The 20,318-nt window shown below is 44.0% G+C and overlaps 1 protein-coding gene across 2 annotated transcripts; it reads right to left on the bottom strand.

The window, feature by feature from the left end:
• Window positions 1-916: 916 nt before the first annotated feature.
• Window positions 917-19,788, bottom strand: LOC118385240 (gelsolin-like). Of its 2 annotated transcripts, XM_035772214.2 has the most exons (17): window positions 19,626-19,788; window positions 13,746-13,943; window positions 13,121-13,275; window positions 12,466-12,627; window positions 11,957-12,106; window positions 11,673-11,762; window positions 11,386-11,518; window positions 10,713-11,017; window positions 10,260-10,393; window positions 10,073-10,163; window positions 9,845-9,871; window positions 8,144-8,314; window positions 7,848-8,022; window positions 7,619-7,746; window positions 7,461-7,538; window positions 2,916-2,976; window positions 917-2,717 (listed from the first exon to the last, which is right to left on the bottom strand). In XM_035772214.2, exons 2-17 carry the CDS (start codon window positions 13,936-13,938, stop codon window positions 2,548-2,550), a joined length of 2,223 nt encoding a protein of 740 aa, XP_035628107.1. In that variant the 5' UTR covers window positions 13,939-13,943; window positions 19,626-19,788; the 3' UTR covers window positions 917-2,547. The 2 variants fall into 2 exon arrangements, with proteins under 2 accessions (XP_035628107.1, XP_035628108.1); XM_035772215.2 differs by lacking the exon at window positions 9,845-9,871.
• Window positions 19,789-20,318: the final 530 nt, after the last annotated feature.

The following is a 20,318-nucleotide window of genomic DNA, read 5'->3' as shown; positions in this document are numbered from 1 at the left end:
GTTTGGTGTCTTACAGTTGCTTATGCGGTTAGAATCTGCTTTGACCTGGACAGAATGTGTCTGTGTTAAAGCAGAAGTATGTCTTGAGCAAAAGTCCCCTACAGCCTCAGTCATAGGATGTGTTTTAATTATAGGGTTGCAAGCAAACTCTGCTTAGGCTATGAGTGATTACTATACATGTGTGATTAATATATTAGGGATATACTACACATCGTGGAAGATGAGCGAAGACCAACAGGTGTACATGACAACTGACAGCAGGAGCAAAAAAACAACAACTGGAGCGGACTGCAGTGCTTTGGGCACAGGCTTCACCTCGCCATCCGTACGTGTGACGTTGGATAATTAAAGTGCATTCAAAAAAAGTTTATGTTCAGGCCAGCTGTAGGCTAATGTCTTAGTAGTTGTCATTCTGCCAATCCAATAGCACATAACCATAGGCTGTTTTTAATTATAACAAATGGCCTATTTGTGCAAAACAAATGAACAAACCCACACGTCTATTCTATTGTTTAGGAATGGTTGACCACTAGCTGTTGGAATATTTCATTTATATAATTCATTTAGTTCCATGAGGCCTTGTATTTTTCTTTTCTTTTAATGAAGAAAATTCAGTTAAGAATTATGTCTTGGCCTTTTTAAATTTGTTTAGAGAAAAACAAGATATCAAGATATATTGTGAATTGTCCAAACCTCTGAAAAAAATGTAGATATTACTTTTAGGCCATATCGCCCATCCCTATATCAAGTTAATATTTTCACATCCACATCATTATCCTGTACTACAAAACATGAACTTGTATGTTAGTGTTACCTTTAAAGCTGTAGCGTGTTCTTTCCACTATGATTCAACCTTTAAATACAAAGTATATACACACTTGAAATGGTATACGATGGAGACAACCCTCAACACATCTAGTGTTGGTGACATTTTATTGGTTGGTTTTTTATTGAAACAATTGGGGAAAACAATTGACAGGTGTGATGTGGTGGCTAATGAGAGTTATAGCAGCAAAGCTTTGGATTCCCGATGAAGAACCACATTGTAAGGCTGCAGACAGAGACAGGCCAACATGCACTAACCAGTGAGGAGGAGTGAGACACCTAGAATAGAAGCACTAAGGCCTGGGAAAACAATTGACAGTTGTGGGTAGGCCGTCATTGTAAATAATACTTTTTTCTTAACTGACTTGCCTAGCTAAAGGTTAAATAAATAAATAAAAAATAAAGAAATGAAGGGTGCTCCTGTAGTGACACACCAAATAAAAACAAAACTGGCCTGGTTCAGTCCCTCTCCCCTGCATTCCTTTCCATTATGGCAGAGAACAGCTGCATTCCTTTCCATTATGGCAGAGAACAGCTGCATTCCTTTCCATTATGGCAGAGAACAGCTGCATTCCTTTCCATTATGGCAGAGAACAGCTGCATTCCTTTCCATTATGGCAGAGAACAGCTGCATTCCTTTCCATTATGGCAGAGAACAGCTGCATTCCTTTCCATTATGGCAGAGAACAGCTGCATTCCTTTCCATTATGGCAGAGAACAGCTGCATTCCTTTCCATTATGGCAGAGAACAGCTGCATTCCTTTCCATTATGGCAGAGAACCGCTGCATTGACGAGTAACTTCATACTGAACATGAAGTATTATAGATTAAGGCTATAATGGTTGTATTACATGGGTGGGGTTATGTCTGGCAGTGTTTTCCTGCATTACCCCCCTGCCTCAGGTTCAGAAGATTGTACACTGAACAAAAATATAAACGCAACATGCAACAATTTCAAAGATTTGACTGAGTTACAGTTCATATAAGGAATGTCAATTGAAATAAATTCATTAGGCCCTAATCTATGGATTTCTGGGCAGGGGTGCAGCCATGGGTGGGCATAGCTCCACCCACTTGGCCAGGCACATAGCTCCACCCACTGAGCCAGGCACAGCCAATCAGAATGAGTTTTTCCCCACAAAAGGGCTTTATTACAGACTGAAATACTCCTCAGCTTTTTGTGCGAATGCAACATTTCTGGTATCTTTTATTTCATTCTCATGAAACATGGAACCAACACTTTACATGCTGCATTTATATTTTTGTTCAGTGTAATATGCTAAGTTCTTCATGTTGAAATTGTGAGATTCTGAATAGCGAGAAACAGTCTGTTGACATCGTAGAAATACATTTATAGCATATCTCACACATAAAATATATTTAAATATCCATGCAGATTCCCTTATCTAAGCCTGCGGTTCTATTTAAGCCCTTATCATTGGTCACTTACATGCTTATTTGCATAAGTATAAAAGCTAATAAAGTATTATCAGGAGAGATTAATATAGTGTACCAGTGCTCTGTGTCAGCTCAACAGGTGTATGAAAGCCTGTTCTACCCTCTCGATATATCTTTTTTTATTTGTTACAAAAAGCCTCCTCCCACTGGCAGTCAGAGGTAAGGACGTTGGCAGGGCATAAAGGGTTCAACCATTGAAAGTCTCATGACAGGAGCTGCTCAGTGTGTGTTGTAGAGCCAGGCAGCAAGGTTAAAGGTGAGGGTTCAGAGCTCCAGCTCAGCCATGGCACGCTCCAGGGGGTCGCTGGTCCAGTACTCATGGTCCCAGCCCAGGAACCAGCCGGTGAACGTGGGCGGCTCGAACCCTTGCTTGATCTTCACGATGGGCGTCCTGCGGTCACGGTTGGCAGGGTCTGACTCAATGTAACGCACAGCTAGGGGAGGAGGGGATTAAATGATGGTTCTATAGAGGGCAGTTTTCCCAGTGGTAAACTTCTCAATCAAATGATTTTGGTCATGACATGAGTAATGCACTCAGAAGGCAGCATGCCATGTACATTCTCTATGGAAAACAGTCTAGATGATAATGAATGAATAATTAAATTCAGCAACAGTTTTCCATATTCACTTACCGGAGGTCATAGCCTCAGTCTTCTCCTCTTCATGGGCTTCATTCCCGATCCAGACAAACACCTAGAAGAGGATATTCAACCTACATTAGACTACGTACAGCAATTCAAATCAATTTCATTGGTTGTGTACATATATTTTGCAGATGTTGTCACGGATGTAGCGAAATGCTTATGTTCCTGGCTCCAACAGTAACACCTAACAGTACTGTGGCGTACCGCGGACAAGCCACCAGGGGGAGACTCATCGAGGCCTGGTGACAGAGAGTCTACATCACGCAGCGGTGGCTCCCTCTGCTGGATGTGCCAGATCTCGACGGGTCCTCCGGCCAAGACTAATTGGGGCTGATTGAGGCTGGTGAGTAACCAAGGGGCTGATTGCTCACCAGCCATACAGGGCCCATAAAGCTACATGGGAGGGTTGGAGGTAGTAAGAGGTTGCTACTGGATAGAGATGCTCACGGTCTTCTAGAACCAAGGGGCTCGGTGTTCTACACCAGAGTAGACAGCATTCCCCAGAGCCCAGAAGGTGGTAACCCGGAAGAGGTCTCCTGGAGGAGACTGGCTTCTTTTCTTTTCCTTTATTGTTTAAAATACATCAGTTTCAAGGGTGTTTATCACATTTATGTCAGTGTCTGATCTGTGTAAAAGTCTTGATCAAACCCCTTGGCCTGCAACAAGTGTTGGAGAATGCGGGCAAGTCTGACAACGTGGTCAGACCAGGGTTGACGTTTACGCAGTATCGGCATGGACGAGTTGATAGCTCAGTTAGTTCGGGCCCAACAGTACAGTCAGGAACGAACGCTGGAAGAACCGTGTCTACAGAAGCCCGCTTGAGGAAGTCCGGAAGCTGCGAGGAGAAACGCAGACCGAATTGCATCCCAATCAGTCCGTTTTTAATCAAGCTAATGGAAGATGACGACATCGAGACCTACCTCTGCACGTTTGAATGGACAGCACTTCGGGAAGGATGGCCCAAGGCAAAGTGGGTGAGTCTGCTGGCACCGCTCCTGTCCGGAGACGCCCATAAGACATATTATGACCTCGACATCGAACAGGAGGCTAACTACGGTTAGCGAGCGAGGTCCCAGGCCGTCATTGAAAATAAGAATGTGTTCTTAACTGACTTGCCTGGTTAAATAAAGGTAAAAAATTAAATTCAGCCGCTACGGGTACAACCTCCCCGTTATCAACAAAGTGGTCATGGATCACTTCTTACGGGCTTTATCTCATGACATGAAGAGGGCGACAAGCCTATGCGCGCCCCAGACCTTGGAGGGCCTGTTGGGAGCCGTGGAGATGCACCAGAATACTGAGGCCCTGCTGAACAAGATGCAGGCTAGGACGGATGGATGACCCCACCACCGTACTCCCCAGTCTGACAGTCATCCGGGCTAAAAGACTGCAGACCCGCGGAGAGACAGACGGGGGAGAGTCGACCCGCCGACGACGACTCCAGGTGGATGAAGACCAAAGGAGGTGTTTTGAGTGTGGCTCCTGGGAACACCTCGCATGGAATTGCCCGGGTCAAGAGTCGATGTTATCAGCGGGCCCTCGAGACGGAAGTTTACATACACCATAGCCAAATACATTTAAACTCAGTTTTTCACAATTCCTGACATTTAAACCTGGTAAAAAGTATCTTTCTTGGGTCACTTAGGATCACCAGTCAGGTTACTAGGCTTCCTTGATCTCACATGGTTTTTCAGTTCAGCCAAAAAAAATTCTATGGGATTGAGGTCAGGGCTTTGTGATGGCCACTCCAATACCTTGACTTTGTTGTCCTTGAACCCTCAGTCCAGCCTCTCTCAGCCTATTGAGGACAGCCTGAGCACTGATGGAGGGATTGTGGGTTCCTGGTGTAACTCGGGCAGTTGTTGCCATCCTGTACCTGTCCTGCAGGTATGATGTTCAGATGTACCGATCCTGTGCAGGTGTTGTTACACGTGGTCTGCCACTGCAAGGACGATCGGCTGTCCATCCTGTCTCCCTGTAGCGCTGTCTTAGGCGTCTCAAAGTATGGACATCGCAATTTATTGCCCTGGCAACATCTGCAGTCCTCATGCCTCCTTGCAGCATGCCTAAGGCACGTTCATAGGGACCCTGGGCATATAAGGCTGTAACGTAACAAAATGTGGAAAAAGAGAAGGGGTCTGAATACTTTCCGAATGCACTTGATCCAAGAAGGCGTAGTAGTGCAGACGTGTTTGTCATTGTGTACATTTTTTCTTTTTCCATTTTTAAATTAAATATACCTTCCGGCAACCCGCCTCACCCAATGTGATACGGATCTGCTATTTTTAGACCGTATAGCTAGAACCTCCATCAGAAGCTAGCCAGCTATTTAGTTATTGTTAGCCACTGCTAGCGGTCTTTACCTTTAGCTCAGACACAAGCCAATTTTAGCCTGGATAATACCCGCCAGTCTGCACAGCGCGATATCAACCCTGAGCATACCAGACTGCTTTTTTTCCACTACATCACCAGATTCCTGCCGTAAGCTCTGGACCATTACTCCAGATCATCGCAGCTAGCTAGCTGCTACTGAGTGGCCCAGCCCCGAAGCTAGCCTTGAGCCCATCTCCCAGCCTGATCAGTGGACCCTATGATCACTCGGCTACGCAGCTGATGCCTCCCGGACTCTTTACTAACACGACTGCCTGGTTGTTCTTTCAAATTAATTTCCTCACCATCTTACATAAACATGCCCCTTTCAAAACAAATGTAGAACTAAGAACAGATATAGCCCTTGGTTCACTCCAGACCTGACTGCCATCGACCAGCACAAAAAACATCCTGTGGCGTACTGCGCTAGCATCAACTAGTCCCCGCGATATGAAACTTTTCAGGGAAGTCAGGAACCAATACACACAGTCAGTTAGGAAAGCAACGGCTAGCTTTTTCAAACAGAAATATTTATCCTGCAGCTCTAACTCAAAAAAAGTTCTGGGAGTTCTGTAAAGTCCATGGAGAATAAGAGCACCTACTCCCAGCTGCCCTGAGGCTAGGAAACACTGTCACCACCAATAAATCCACGATAATCGAGAATTTCAAAAAGCATTTCTCTACGGCTGGCCATGCTTTCCTCCTGGCTACCCCTACCCCGGCCAACAGCACCATAATTTGCAAATAAATTCATAAAAAATCCTACAATGTGATTTTCTAGAATATTTTTTCTCATTTTGTCTGTCATAGTTGAAGTGTACCTATGATGAAAATTACAGGCCTTTCTCATCTTTTTAAGTGGGAGAACTTGCACAATTGGTGGCTGACTAAATACTTTTTTGCCCCACTGTATGTGGACAACTACAAATACCTAGGTGTCTGGCTAGACTGTAAACTCCTCCTTCCAGACTCATATTAAGCATCCCCAATCCAAAATTAAATCTACAATTGGCTTTGTATTTCGCAACAAAGCCTCCTTCACTCATGCTAACAAAATACCCTCGTAAAACTGACTATCCTACCGATCCTCAACTTCGGCGATGTCATTTACAAAATAGCCTCCAACACTCTACTCAGCAAACTGGATTCAGTCTATCACAGTGCCATCCGTTTTGTCACCAAAGCCCCATATACCACCCACCACTGCGACCTGTATGCTGTCATCGGCTGGCCCTCGCTACATATTCGTCGCCAGACCCAATGGCTCCAGGTCATCTATAATGATTTGCTAGGTAAAGCTCCGCCTTATCTCAGCTCTCTGGTCACCATAACAACGCCCACCCGTAGCACACGCTCCAGGTATATCTCACTGGTCATCCCCAAAGCCAACACCTCCTTTGGCTGCTTTTCCTTCCAGTTCTCTGCTGCCAATGACTGGAACGAATTGCAAAAATTACTTAAGTTGGAGACTTATATCTCCCTCACTAACTTTAAGTATCAGCTATCTGAGCAGCTTACCGATCGCTGCAGCAGGTACACAACCCATCTGTAAATAGTCCATCCAACTACCTACCTCGTCTCCATATTGTTTTTAATTGACTTATTTTTGCTCTTTTGCACACTACTTGCACATCATCATCTGCTCATCTATCACTGCAATGTTAATTTGCTAAATTGTAATTACTTCGCTACTATGGCCTATTTATTGCCTTACCTCCTTACTCCATTTTGTACACACTGTAAATAGATGTTTCTATTGTTATTGATTGTACGTTTGTTTATCCCATGTGCAACTCTGTGTTGTTGTTTTTGTCGCACTGCTTTGCTTTATCTTGGCCAGGTCGCAGTTGTAAATGAGAATTTGTTCTCAACTTGCCTACCTGGTTAAATAAAGGTGACATAAAATAAAAACACATGTATGTATATGATGATATGTATAGAAATGATGGACACTATATGAATAGCAAAGGTGGGTAGAGCAGTAGTTATATAGGATGAATCTTGACTAGAATACAGTATATACACATGAAGTGGGTAAAACAGTATGAGAACATTATTAAAGTGACATTAAAATGAATCTGTTATCCACTGTGTTACTGTTAATACATCTCCACACTTAATCATATTCACATCTTAGAAAATACCACATGCTAATGTATCTACCTGATCCCATGTGTCCATGATCATGACATCATCGGTAGCCAGATCCTCTTGGGTCATCTCCCCAGGTACCTCCTCAATCTGGGTGGAGGAAACCAGGAGCATTAGAAAGACCAGGTTAATTAACCACGAACGGCTGAAAGTAATCATATGGGACTCACAATGAAGTTTCCGGTTTTGTTGGAGCAGGCAAAGAGCCTGGGTGGATGGGCGTCCATCTTGTCCTTGCTTCTCAGTCTGGAGGAGGTGCGGTATGCTGCCTTCCCTCCCAGAGCCTCCCAGAAGTCATCTGCACAGAGACACACAGCAGGCAGTTGGTTAGGGCATGCTACAGCCAGCCAAAGAGCAAAGAAAAAGCCTATGTTCATTGCCACAATGTACAGTACATACCAGTCTCTCCACCCTCAGACAGTTCTGAGGAGGACACCCCCAGAATGTCACAGAGCTGCTGGGTGCCATTTTTCTCAGTGTCACTGGCCCCCTGGCCCACCCACATGAACGAGGCTGCTGGGGTCACCAGGAGGAAGGTGTCGTTGGAGTTCAGGTTGGAGGACACAGCATCAACCTAGAGGTGGATGGATGAAACATGGTGTGTGGAAAATTACCACGAGTGTCATGTATTTAAATATAGTGCAGTTGAGTAGCTAATTTAAAAAAAAACAGAGCACTATCGCCATGTTACTCACCTCCACTGCTCTTGTGCACCCTGCAGAGTTGGAGCGCACCTGGAAGAGTCGTGTTTCTGCAGGAGCGGACTGACCCCCGTCTCTGGACGTACCTCCCTTGTACACCACCATGGGCTGCCCCCTGAACAGGCTCATGAGGTGAGCTGGCTCCTTGCCCTGGACTACTCTCACCTGGACCACAAAGCAAACTACTTAACAAACATCTATACTGTTGTGATGTACAGCAGTTGGACACATTGTTAATCATGGTGATTCATGCTGGATAATTTTACAAAAATAATTGTCTGTGCAATAAGAAATTCTGAGACCAAATGCAGAGAAAATCAGGACGCAGTGGATCTTTGGAAGAATATTATTGTAGCCTTGCATACGTCTACAATAATACCCCACAGGGTGGCATCAGTGAGCTCTGAACAACAACAGGGTAGGAAAACTCTGACAGAGTTATGTGTTCCATGGCGCTCCCTACCCTAATCTCCCAGCATGCTGTGCGCCTGTCTGTATGTCTAGCTGTCTGACAGCAGGGCGTCCTGTTTGCTGGATGCAGCCAGCTTGCCTCGTCATCCCCCAGCACAATGGGGGCCTTCTCTCCCCCTTCCCAGGCCGATGGACTGTGTGGCTATCTCACTGTTCAGTCACTCAAGAGTGTGTTTATTCTCCTCTCAACACCATTCCTGAAAGTTTGGGACCTACGTGGGCCTGCACAAAGCCTAGTTTCAGATTTTTTCTCCCAAAATTGGAGACTGCTGGACGGAGGGTTAGAGAGCTTAGGGGCATATTGAGTGAAATAAGGGGCCTCTGTACTGAAAACTTGTGAGGCAAGGTTCCATGTTTATTGTGCTGACTTATTTCCATGCATTAAGTTAGTCTAAATGCTGTTTATTTTGCGTGACTATGAATTATACTGTTACAAATGTATGGGAGATGACCTGCGTCATCAGCGTTTCGACTTCATGGACAGTTGCTTGGAACATTAACAGGTTTGTGATGGAAGTTTTCACCCTGGTGAGCTTCTACACAAACTTAGGATCACTGTTAGTCATGCATTGAAAACACATCAATAACATAACTACGCAGTGCACGGCAAACATTTTCACACTGTATATAGACAGGAGGGTGAGACACTGACAGGCATAGACAGACACACACAGACAGACACACAGCAAGAGATGGTCACAGACATTCCCAGAGCATCAAACCTTATACAGAGCCAAGGCATGATCTAGAATCACTGTTGGCCTCTAGATAACCTATGCAATGGTCCTTGCTTGAGTAGAACTAAGTTCTTAAGGACAAGCAAGAGAGCTCTTTCCCCCCACTGCAGGCCAGAAACTAGGCTGGTCTGGGAACAGTAGTATGTGTCAGAGTGGTCGTGAGTGGCGCAGCGGTCTAAGGCATCAATTCAGTCCTGGGTTTGATCGTGATTCCACAATTGGCCCAGCGCCGTCAGGATTAGGGGAGGGTTTGGCCGGGGTAGGCCATCATTGTAAATAAGAATTTGTCCCTAACTGACTTGCCTAGTTAAATAGATAATGCAACAGAATCAGGGAGGGCAAAGGGAACTCCCTCATAAACATGGCTTTGGAATGTCCTGTTTGATTTCTCTGTAAACACATTGAGCCATGTCAGTTAAATACACAGATTCTAAGTCCCCCATGCCTGGGCTATGTACTGAGTCATGCAGCCCTGGCAGAGGAGTACCTGGGTGGTAATAGGAGCCCCAGCAACCTGGGGAAAAAAAGAGTCAGGAAATGACAGGAAGCAATGAGAGGAGGAAAAGGGAGATTGAGCAAACACTGGTAAGGAAGGAGGTTACTGGGCTGAATACAGATGAGGTCAAGAGGAAAGTATAGAAAAAAGGAATATGCGATGGGAAAAGAAAGCCACTTCTTCCATATACAAACCCACTCACAAACACCCACTCATTACCTGCACAGGCCCACCACCAAGCTCATCGTCCAACTGGGCACCCAAGATGGCTGAAGCACCAATTTCGTCCTGGGAAGAATCACTTCCCTGCCTGAGAAAGACTCCAGTTAGCATGCAAAATATCTCTCATGATAGTTTCTACTGTTTATTTTCCATCATTTTAATTCTACTTTAATGTCTATCTTACCACATGTAGATAATGTGCCCTTGGCGTCCTCCATGGTGATAGTTGTAGAGGATGATGTAACTGTCTCCCCCATAGAATTGTCCGTGTGTGGAGGGGTCCACTTCCACCTTGTCCGATCCCTCAATACGCCAGATCTGTACATGAACATACACATGATGTGACCCCTAGTTGTGGCAGGCTACTGAAACAAAGCTGTATATGTAAATACAGTGTGTATCACGCATAATCATGTCCCTCTCATTTGATTGCTATCTGTTTTACTATTTAATATCCTTCCTGTTTTGACTGCATCTGGCCGAAACCCACACATGACTGCCTCACAAAATGCAATTACTGTATAATAGACCTACTATGTAAAGTTGATAATTACTAATAGCAATACATAACTAAGATAAGATTGATGGGAAGGCTTGCTGTCTACACATGCTCCAGCCCCTCCTCTCGTCCACTCACCTGCTTCTCTCCGTTGCCCCCGTCCACCATGCCGTGCTGGGCAGCCATGGCAGGGGAGTCGTGGAGCGTGGCGGCATCGAAGGACACCTTCGCTATCTTGGCGATGCTGTTGGAGACATAGGCCACGCCCAGGCCCTCTGTCTGGTCCTTGTCACGCCAGTTCTTGAAGAACTGCTTGAAGAGCGGCGTCTCTCCCATCTCCGGCAGGATCTGCACCTGGGTGTGTTTGGGGTAGCCCATCTTCTTGATGAACTCATCTGCTGCTTTCATAGCTGCCTTACGCTCCTCCAGGTTGGCTTCTTTGCCTGGGTGAGAGTGTGCGGGAGGGAAGAGAAATACAAAAAAAATAGGTTTCATTAATTAAACCACTTAGAAACTCTAATGACTGAAAATCAACATCTACGTATAACTGTCAGCATGGTTGATAACAGAGGACCATTATCTTTTAAAAGGAGAACCCCCTTCTAGTTGCATCATATTATCTCGGAGGGAGTTCATGTGACACTGTTCAATGTCTCATTCTTTAAATGTGGTCTGTAATGCTACACTTTAAGTGTTACCAAATGGACATGAAAGCAACCATATCGTGCCAAAACAAGTCTAGCTATTGTGCCTTAATTGACTTGCTGAATCAGCTGATGATCATATTTGATACTGGGTGACCCCAACAGACCTTTCCAGACGAAGATCTTGCCATCAGAGCCATGATCCAGGATGAAGCAGTCGCTGGACTCCAGTGCACTCTGGGAGAATGGGTTCTCTGCTGCCACCATGGACATGGTCATGTCTCCACTGCCATTGGACACCTGGGGGAGAGGAGGAGAGACAGAAGAAGAGTTGTAGAGGAGAGATCAGAGATGTGTTTTTCCCTTGATAGCCACAGGTGAATGTGAAAAGTCCTCATAATGCAACTCGACCAGTTGGATGTTCGTTTCAGTGGTTTGTTCACTGTTCTCCAACCTTGTACAGTTTGGCCATTTTCCTGTTTGAGGCATCTGCTTTGATGTCATCAGAGGATCCTTCAGGCAGGTCTGATTTATCTCCCAGAACCTGAAGACACACAGAGAAAATCCCTTTTAGATATACTTCAGAAATGAAAACAATCATTTTACCACAGCTGGAGTTCATTCAAACATCCACTATACACCATTAAACATCATAATGGACGTCAACAAATCACAGACATAGAGAGAGTTAAAGAGAGTAGGAAGACCCTCCTGTTCTTTAGTAGTTTATGATCTCACCTCTATCATCTTGTCTCTCTCCGCCCCCTCGTCACACACGTACACGCGGGCTCGCCCACTGCGCTCGTTGTCACGGATACCCTTGGCAACCTGGGTGGCCTTCAGCTTCTCAAAGCGGTTGCTCTGGGAGCCACACCACTGGTAGATCTCCTGTGGGAGGAGACAGGGATACACAACACAAAGAGGAATAAGCTAAGGAGCTTTTATTCATTTTTTTTGATTATTCTTGTTTTGTTTTATACTCTTTGATGTACGGTGTTCTTGTTTTTTTTGAAAGGCGCATAAAATCCCATGTATTATGATTTATTATGATTATTCTAGAGAATTCTAAGGGTACTTGTACAATCTCTCTATTAAATGTTTATATTTTATTGTATGCAAGATATAAAACTTACAGTGTACATGCTTCTCTGTTTTATCATTTAAATGTGACACCAACGTTTGATGACGCCGTGTCCTATATGAAACTTAAAAGTCCCCCTGTCTCCCACAGGCTGATGGTAACTCACGCTTCCCAGGTCCAGGATGAAGCAGTCTCCCTGGTTGAAGCTGTCCCAGCTGACAGGCACCTCCGTTGCCCTGACAACACGGCGACCTTTGACCTGCAGCACCCGCTGCATAACCACCTCGTTGGTGACCACATGTTTGAACCCAGATGCCACACCTCCTTTCTAAAACAGTGACAAATTATATGGTACAGTTATTATGCAGGTAGCCTAGTGGTTAGAGTGTTGGGCCAGAAACTGAAAGGTTGCTGGATCGAATCCCTGACAAGGTAAAAAATCTTTCGTTCTGCACCTGAACAAGGCAGTTAACCCACTGTTCCCCGGTAGGCCGTCATTGTAAGTAAGAATGTGTTCTTAACTGACTTGCCTAGGTAAATAAAGGTTAAATTCATTTTAAAAAACATTTCATGGAATCATTCACATTTCTAGGACACATTTCGCCATACAATTCCAATTTCTATGAATTGTATGGAGGAATACTTTATATTTTATTCCCATTAAAAGGTTGATTAGGTTGGTTACTCCATAACCATTCAGGTATAGACTACTGCATAGTGCGTAACAATAACCCCACCTGAAGTATGAATGCAATATCATGTATCATGGACAGGATTGTAGCAATAATGGCAAAAGAAAATGATCTCAAATAATATCTCACCAAGTACTTCAGTCCAGCCTTGAAGTAACCCAGGAATACTTTGGACTCATGTCCCTGGACCTCACGGTACTGGATGGGTTTACCCCCCAGATAGTCATCCATCTGGACTGTGAAGATGGCTGCTGCTCCACTCTCATCCTGGGTGCAGAAATCGCCTGGAGCAGAGAAACCACGGATGTTTCACACTGAATTACAACATTTTGCTCTCAGGTCTATCAATGGAGGCCCAACCCCCAATGGCTGCTTAGTCTGCTAGATTTCACAGATGTCACCGATTTACTATTTCCCGAAAGCAAAACCCAATTGATACATACCGGTATAATGAATGAACCTAGTTTGGGCATCACTCACTTAGTACATTTCCCATAACATTCTGCTAAGGTTCGATCTAACAGGCTACCTAAAAGTAGGCATGATCAATACAATAAAATGGGCCTGACTCAGCACTCTGCCAGTGTACATCAATCATAGAGATAGAATTAAACTCAATATGGCCGCCGGGCCACCCATCACAGTACATTGACATCAAGAAAAATTCCCGCTCTAGTAATTATATTTCTATGACCTCAATCATATCCACCAGGCTTTGTAATGCAACCCATCCTGCTCCTGGTTCTGTCCTCACCCAGCCAGAAGTGCAGGTCATACTGCAGGTTCCCGGAGCGCTGCTTGATGGTGTTGAGGACCAGGTAGGCATCTCCCGTGTAGAAGCTTCCATACAGGTTCTCTGGCACGGCCACCAGGTCAAACTTCTCAATCCTCCACACCTGCAGGCCCGCCTGCTGGCCAGCCTTCTCAAACTCAGGATGGTACACCATGCTGCCTGCATGGAGAAATCACACACACACTGGGTTAGAAGGTATGGATGATGTATAGAAGATCGTTGTTAACCAATTATAGTTAGGATTTGACAGTTACTGCTAAGAGAAATGGGTTATTCTGTGAGGACTCTTTCAAAATCGATCTAGTGAAAAACAATAAATGTCAATCTTTAGTATTTGTGGGTATAGTTTGCAGAGGGGAGCCACTCCCTTTACTCAGAGATGTTGCCATGGATATAAAGTTTCAAGTAATGAGTTATTAATGTCCAGTTGGTGTAATGACTCATTGGTGCCCTGTACTCTGGGTGTTTCCTTCTCTCTCTGAACAGGAAGTGCTGTGACTCAGTTTGGAACAGACAGCCCCAGCACTGGTGCCACCACAGGACAACATAGGAGGCTGGTGGCACCTTAATTGGGGAGGACGGGCTTGTGGTAATGGCTGGAGTGGAATAAGTGCATTGGTATCAAATACCTCAAATACATGGTTTGATGCCATTCCATTTGCGTTGTTCCAGACATTATTATGAGCCATCCTCCCCTCAGCAGCCTCCACTGCAGGATGAGTGTGTGTAGAGAAGAGAGGGGAGACTCCCCAGGAGAGACCGAAGATGAACTACAGCACAGTGCACACACACAGCCCAATGAGACTGGTCCACAAATTTCACACTTCATTCATATCAGAAACAAAAAAAGCCAAGAGGAGCTCTATTAAAAGCTTCAAGTGGGTGCCTACGCTCAGTGAGATTACCACCTACTGTACTTGAGGTAATTTTGGCATGTGGCTATTTTTTAGATTTTAAAGACATTAGCAGTATATCCTGTTGATGTCTAACCGGCAGACAACTCCTTCCTCCTATCCTCTTTGCAGGTCACTATAATGACCATAGAAAAGCATTTCCAAAATGTCTGCCAGTTGTCAAGCTGCCAGGCAATCATGCCTCAGTTGGTTCCTGTACAATAGCCCTGCCACACATTGTTTCCATAGCACCCAGACCCGTAAGTTGTTGCCCACTGAGAGGAAAGTGTCAGACATCCTATATTTTTTCATCTTTCGTAAGCAGTGACTAACAAAGATAAGTGGTGACTTCATCCATTTTCTAAAACACAACAGTTAAAAAAGAATACTGAAAATGACTATTACTGTAGGCCCACATCCACACAGCATAACACACCCTGAATCAATTAGATCCACACTTAACGTTCCAGACAGCTTACACAGGCTGTTCTTTGCACCTAAATAAGGCTGTGTTCTAGAGAGAGAGAACACAGCTTCTAAAAACACAGCGTTTTCTGCACCGCGGTCAATCTGCGTGCCTGTCGACTCTAGACTCCAACTCATGTATTTAGAAAAAGACTGCGGTTTGAGCAGGCTCCTTCTCAATTTGTATGACTAACCGTCAGCATCAGAGCAGGCCTTGCCATTCTTCTTGACAGCCCACTGGCCACAACCATGTAAAGAATCCGCTCGTGACCTTGTTTGGGAGAGAGAAGTCGTTGGTTCAAAATTCATGCAACCCTGACCTGAAGAATCTGGGGGTTCCTTTTTCTTCGGTCTCTTCTCCTCTTTTAAACCTTTGACTTATTTCGCAAACAGCCACACGTTATTTTTATTCTCTCTTTTCTGACATGAAGACCTGGTAATAGAGAGAACAACAGCTGCAGCTCACTGTCTTTCCATGCCTCCATTTTATTTGCATTGCGGGAAATTCCTCATGGCAAAATGTGTAGAATAGCAGGAAATTAGCCCAGGGATTCTTGAAAGTTGGGACAATCCTTGTTCAGCAGGGAAACTTTGTTTTTATAGTATATATTTTTTTATTTTGTTGCATTATTTGAGCTTATCATTTACATTAAGGGGAATCTTTGAATAGTATTAATTTCCATGTAGGCACTATGCCTGGAAATGCCTTTGTCCGGACCAAAGGATGCCAATTTCAAACTCTCCAAAACATTCTAAAAACCCGAAATAATGGATATTAACTTTAAAATGATTTGATGTAGTTTCTTGCAATAGCCCTCTGTAGCTTTAAACAATATTTCTCTAAAAACAGATTTGTCAAAAATCCTACATGAATCAGGGATGAGCAGGGTCATCTATAGCATAGGGACCCATTATTCATGTCCTCATTACATGTAGTGCAACAAGGCCACTCATGGTCTATAAAGTTCTCTACTTTTGATAGATTTAAACAAACAATATTGGAATCACCATGGTCACAACCATAAACTGTCAATTCCATCTGCCTGATAGATTACAATAGAATATACATTTTGGTTCAATAGGTTACATTTTTCTGACTCCATCAGATTTATTTCTAACGTCAACTCTGTTAGAGAGCTGAAATATCTGATAGAATGGTTGTTTTTATTGGAGATGTTTAAATTAATAATTTTCCATAAATTAGTGGATTTGGCTATTTCAGCCACACCAGGTGAATCAAATCGAGCACAAAAGGGCCTCCTGAGTGGCGCAGTGGTCTAAGGCACTGCATCGTAGTGCTAGAGGCATGACTACAAACCCAGGTTCGATCCCGGGCTATATCACAACCCACCGTGATCCGGAGTAGCATAGGGTGGCGCACAATTGGCCCAGCATCATCTGGTTTAGGGGAGGGTTTGGCCAGGGGAGATTTACTTGGCTCATCGCCCTCTAGCGACTCCCTGTGGAGGGCTGGGCGCCTGCAGGCTGACCTCGGTTCATCAGTTGAATGGTGTTTACTCGGACACATTGGTGCGGCTGGCTTTCGGGTTAAGTGGGCGGGTGTTAAGAACCGGGGTTTGGCGGGTCATGTTTCGGAGGACGCATGACTCAACCTTCGCAGCGATGAGATAAGATGAAGGGTTAAATACAAAAATAATAATAATCGAGCACACAGCCATGCAATCTCCATAGACAAACATTGGCAGTAGAAGGGCCTTACTGCAGACCTCAGTGACTTTCAATGTGGCACCATCATAGGATGCCACCATCAAGTCAGTTCATCAAATTTCTGCCCTGCTAGAGCTGCCCAGGTTAACTGTATGTGCTGTTATTGTGATGTGGAAACGTCACCAAAGTGGTAGGCCACACAAGCTCACAGAACGGGACCGCCAAGTGCTGAAACACGTAGCGCATAAAAATCATCTGTCCTCGCTTGCAACACTCAATACTGATTTCCAAACTGCCTCTGGAAGCACAAGAACTGTTGTGTAAGCCTAAGATCACCATGGGCAATACCAAGCGTCGGCTGGAGTGGTGTAAATCTCGCCCCCATTGGATTCTGGAGCTGTGGAAACGTGTTCTCTGGAGTGATGAATCATGCTTCACCATCTGGCAGTCTGATGGACAAATCTGGGTTTGGCGTATGCCAGGAGAACGCAATCTGCCCCAATGCGTAGTGCCAACTGTAAAGTTTGGTGGAGGAGGAATAATGGTCTGGGGCTGTTTTGAGTATGTTCTCAACTCAGTCACTGATGGCTAACCCCCTTAAGATTGTCAATATTCTGAAAAAAATATTTGAATTACTATTGTGCAAAATACAGTATGATTAAAGAATTTAATTATCTATGCCACTGCTAGCTAGGCTATACTAGCAGAGGTTACTATGTGCATGTTATGTTTCAACACAAGCTACACTCACTCACTTCTCTAATGATAATCTGCTCTGTGTTCTGGCCAGAGACCCAGAGGGGGTAGTTTAGTAGACTCCACACCCCACAGGAGGGAGTATAAATAGAACAGGTCATGTGACTGCTGGTCCCAGCCTCATTGGCACATGGGAAAAAGAGACTGTGTTACTCCGTGCAAAATCTCAGGACCTCAGCATGTCATAACCCCTCCCTCTTCTCCACAACCACGTAAAAGTGAGTCAGTCATTCCAGGATTCTCACCCCCAGAGACTTGCTGCTGGCCTGCATATGGTGCACCCCTCCCCCGTGAACCAGCCCTTTCTTCCTCAGTATCAGATGAACTGAAGAAAAGCTTCTGGGTTGGCTGGTGCAAAGCCTTCAAACTGGGAAGGGGGGATGCTGGATTTGATCCACTTCATTGAACTGATAGTTGTTTCTATAAACCAATCGTGTGACTGATTACATTGAACAAATGAGAAGAGAGGATGTTTTAGAATTTTTCTGTTTGGATGTTCCCTAATTTTTGCTCATCGATCAGATCTTAGAGTTCAAGGGTTACGTTTTAAAATCAAATCAATGCATAATGCATTGATAATCTAAAATTCTGTTTGCAAGATACATTTCTCAGCATTTAGTGGAGGATTCAGGAGTGACTCATTTTCTCCACTCAGGCTCCTCCCTCAGGCCTCTCCTTCAGATATCCACTCATCCACACACACACACACATTCATGCTACACATATTACATACTGGTCTCTCTCTCTCTCGGATAAAATAATCAACACACACAGATAAACACACACTAATGATTGGTTATTGTTCCAGCGAACAGTGGAATAATGTTTGATAAACTGAGTCACATGGGGATTAGTAGGTGTGCTGAAATCTGTGGTGTCAGACAGCTGGCCTTGGTCTGGGCCCTCTCACAGCTGTTTGTGTAAGATTTAGACACAACAATTCCCCTGCTGACTGAGTGCCAGAGTGCTCTGTCTCACACACGCAAAAACAGTTTTTAGAGTTGTGCGTGTAACTATGGTGTCTACGAAGTCCATTTAAAGATAGGAGAATGCCCAGCTGTTGATGGGATATGCCCAGTAGGCCTAAACAAATGGGCAATGTGTGGCATTTGATTGACACGCCCTTTCTCAGCCTTTTCAACAATATACATTAACAAGAGGAATATTTTGATATTCCAAAATGAAAAGTGACCAGAAATAATGTAAGAAGAAAATCTTTTTAGAATTTGTACATATAAAATGTCTATACAAATGTAAATAATGTTGTAAAAAAATATGTACTTTTTCTTAAAATATAGTTTACTTTACACTACAGGGGCAGCATGATTGTATAGCATACTTAATATAATAATGGTGTTATCAAATATATTGTGCGTGGAAATATAATCCGACCTGAGTTTGACGTGCTTTTCTTTTTGTTCTCTTTTCTTTGCAAATATCATTACTTTTCCTATGTTTTAATCCACGTTTTCTCGTCTCTCTCCATATATGGCATCCTTAGATATCATGAAATGGCAATGCTCAATTTAAATAATTGTGTCTATGTTAACATTTGGTCATTCATAACGATGGCTGTTTTACTCCAATTACGCACATTTACGAACAACAAAGCAACATTGACGAAATAGAGGACCCATAAACAGAAGGGGGGAGAAAATACTCGACCCCCCCCACGTAAAGTTGCTGCAAATAGTGTCCAACCAACGAAACATCCCAGGTACTATAGAACTGACTGCAAATTTCGTTTTCAGAATATATCTCGTAGCCTATAATGATAATCGAAAGAATATAAAGGTCCGGTTCTGGTTAAAACAAAGCTTTAAAAGGCTTCTACATTTCTGCATTGATTTGAAGCGTCATTTTAACAAAGGCACCGGAGGGGCGGTCCACAATGTCTACGTAGCCAATAATAATAATAGAAAGAATATAACGGTCCGGTTCTGGTTAAATCAGAGCTTTAAATGGCTTATACATTGCTGCAATGACTTGATGTGTCATTGTAACAAAGGCACCGGAGTGGCGCTCCACAATGTCTAACATTAAAAATGGCATTTCTTACCTTATGCTGTCTGATTTAGACGTTTTCTAGGCCGCGGCGGGTATTTTGGTGATGCGGGACAGGAGAGGGTTTAATTCGACAGGACTATGTTGCTTGGCAGGGTGTATTGGTGCGTCTGGTCTGGCCCGGGCAACTCCCCTCTATGTCATTAACAGGGCCTCCCCCACCTACAAATGGAGTAACCTGGCATTTAACCCCGCCTTGTCTGGATGACAACGACAGATGACAACGCAGCATGAAGGTAGACTATTACAGCTGCGTCTTGCAGATTCTCTGTTTTTAACGGATTGTTTGAGAGCACATAATTAAAATGACCCCTCTTTTTCTCAGTGTTATGCATCCAAACGTGGCCATAAAACACTGAAAAACGATTAGCTTATGTTGCAGTTTATTTTGACAACACTTTGATAAAAAATATCAAATATCCCCTTTTGATTTACCTCGGCCTTCATTGTAAATAACAATTAAGAATTTGTTCTTAACTGACTTGCCTAGTTAAATAAAGGCACAATAAAAATAAAATACCTCTTCACTGTTGGAGAGTCATTATGAAGGCCAGTGAAGTCTGCCTGTTGGAGAGACCATGGCACCATCTGCTGGTAAGGCTAAAGTAGACTCAGAAAACTAAAGTTTCTGACTACAGTCGTGGCCAGAAGTTTTGAGAATAACACAAATATTAATTTTCTCAAAGTC

Source organism: Oncorhynchus keta, chromosome 6 (genome assembly GCF_023373465.1).
Source record: "Oncorhynchus keta strain PuntledgeMale-10-30-2019 chromosome 6, Oket_V2, whole genome shotgun sequence".
NCBI lineage: Eukaryota > Metazoa > Chordata > Actinopteri > Salmoniformes > Salmonidae > Oncorhynchus > Oncorhynchus keta.
This window is presented reverse-complemented; position numbering and strand designations above follow the sequence as displayed.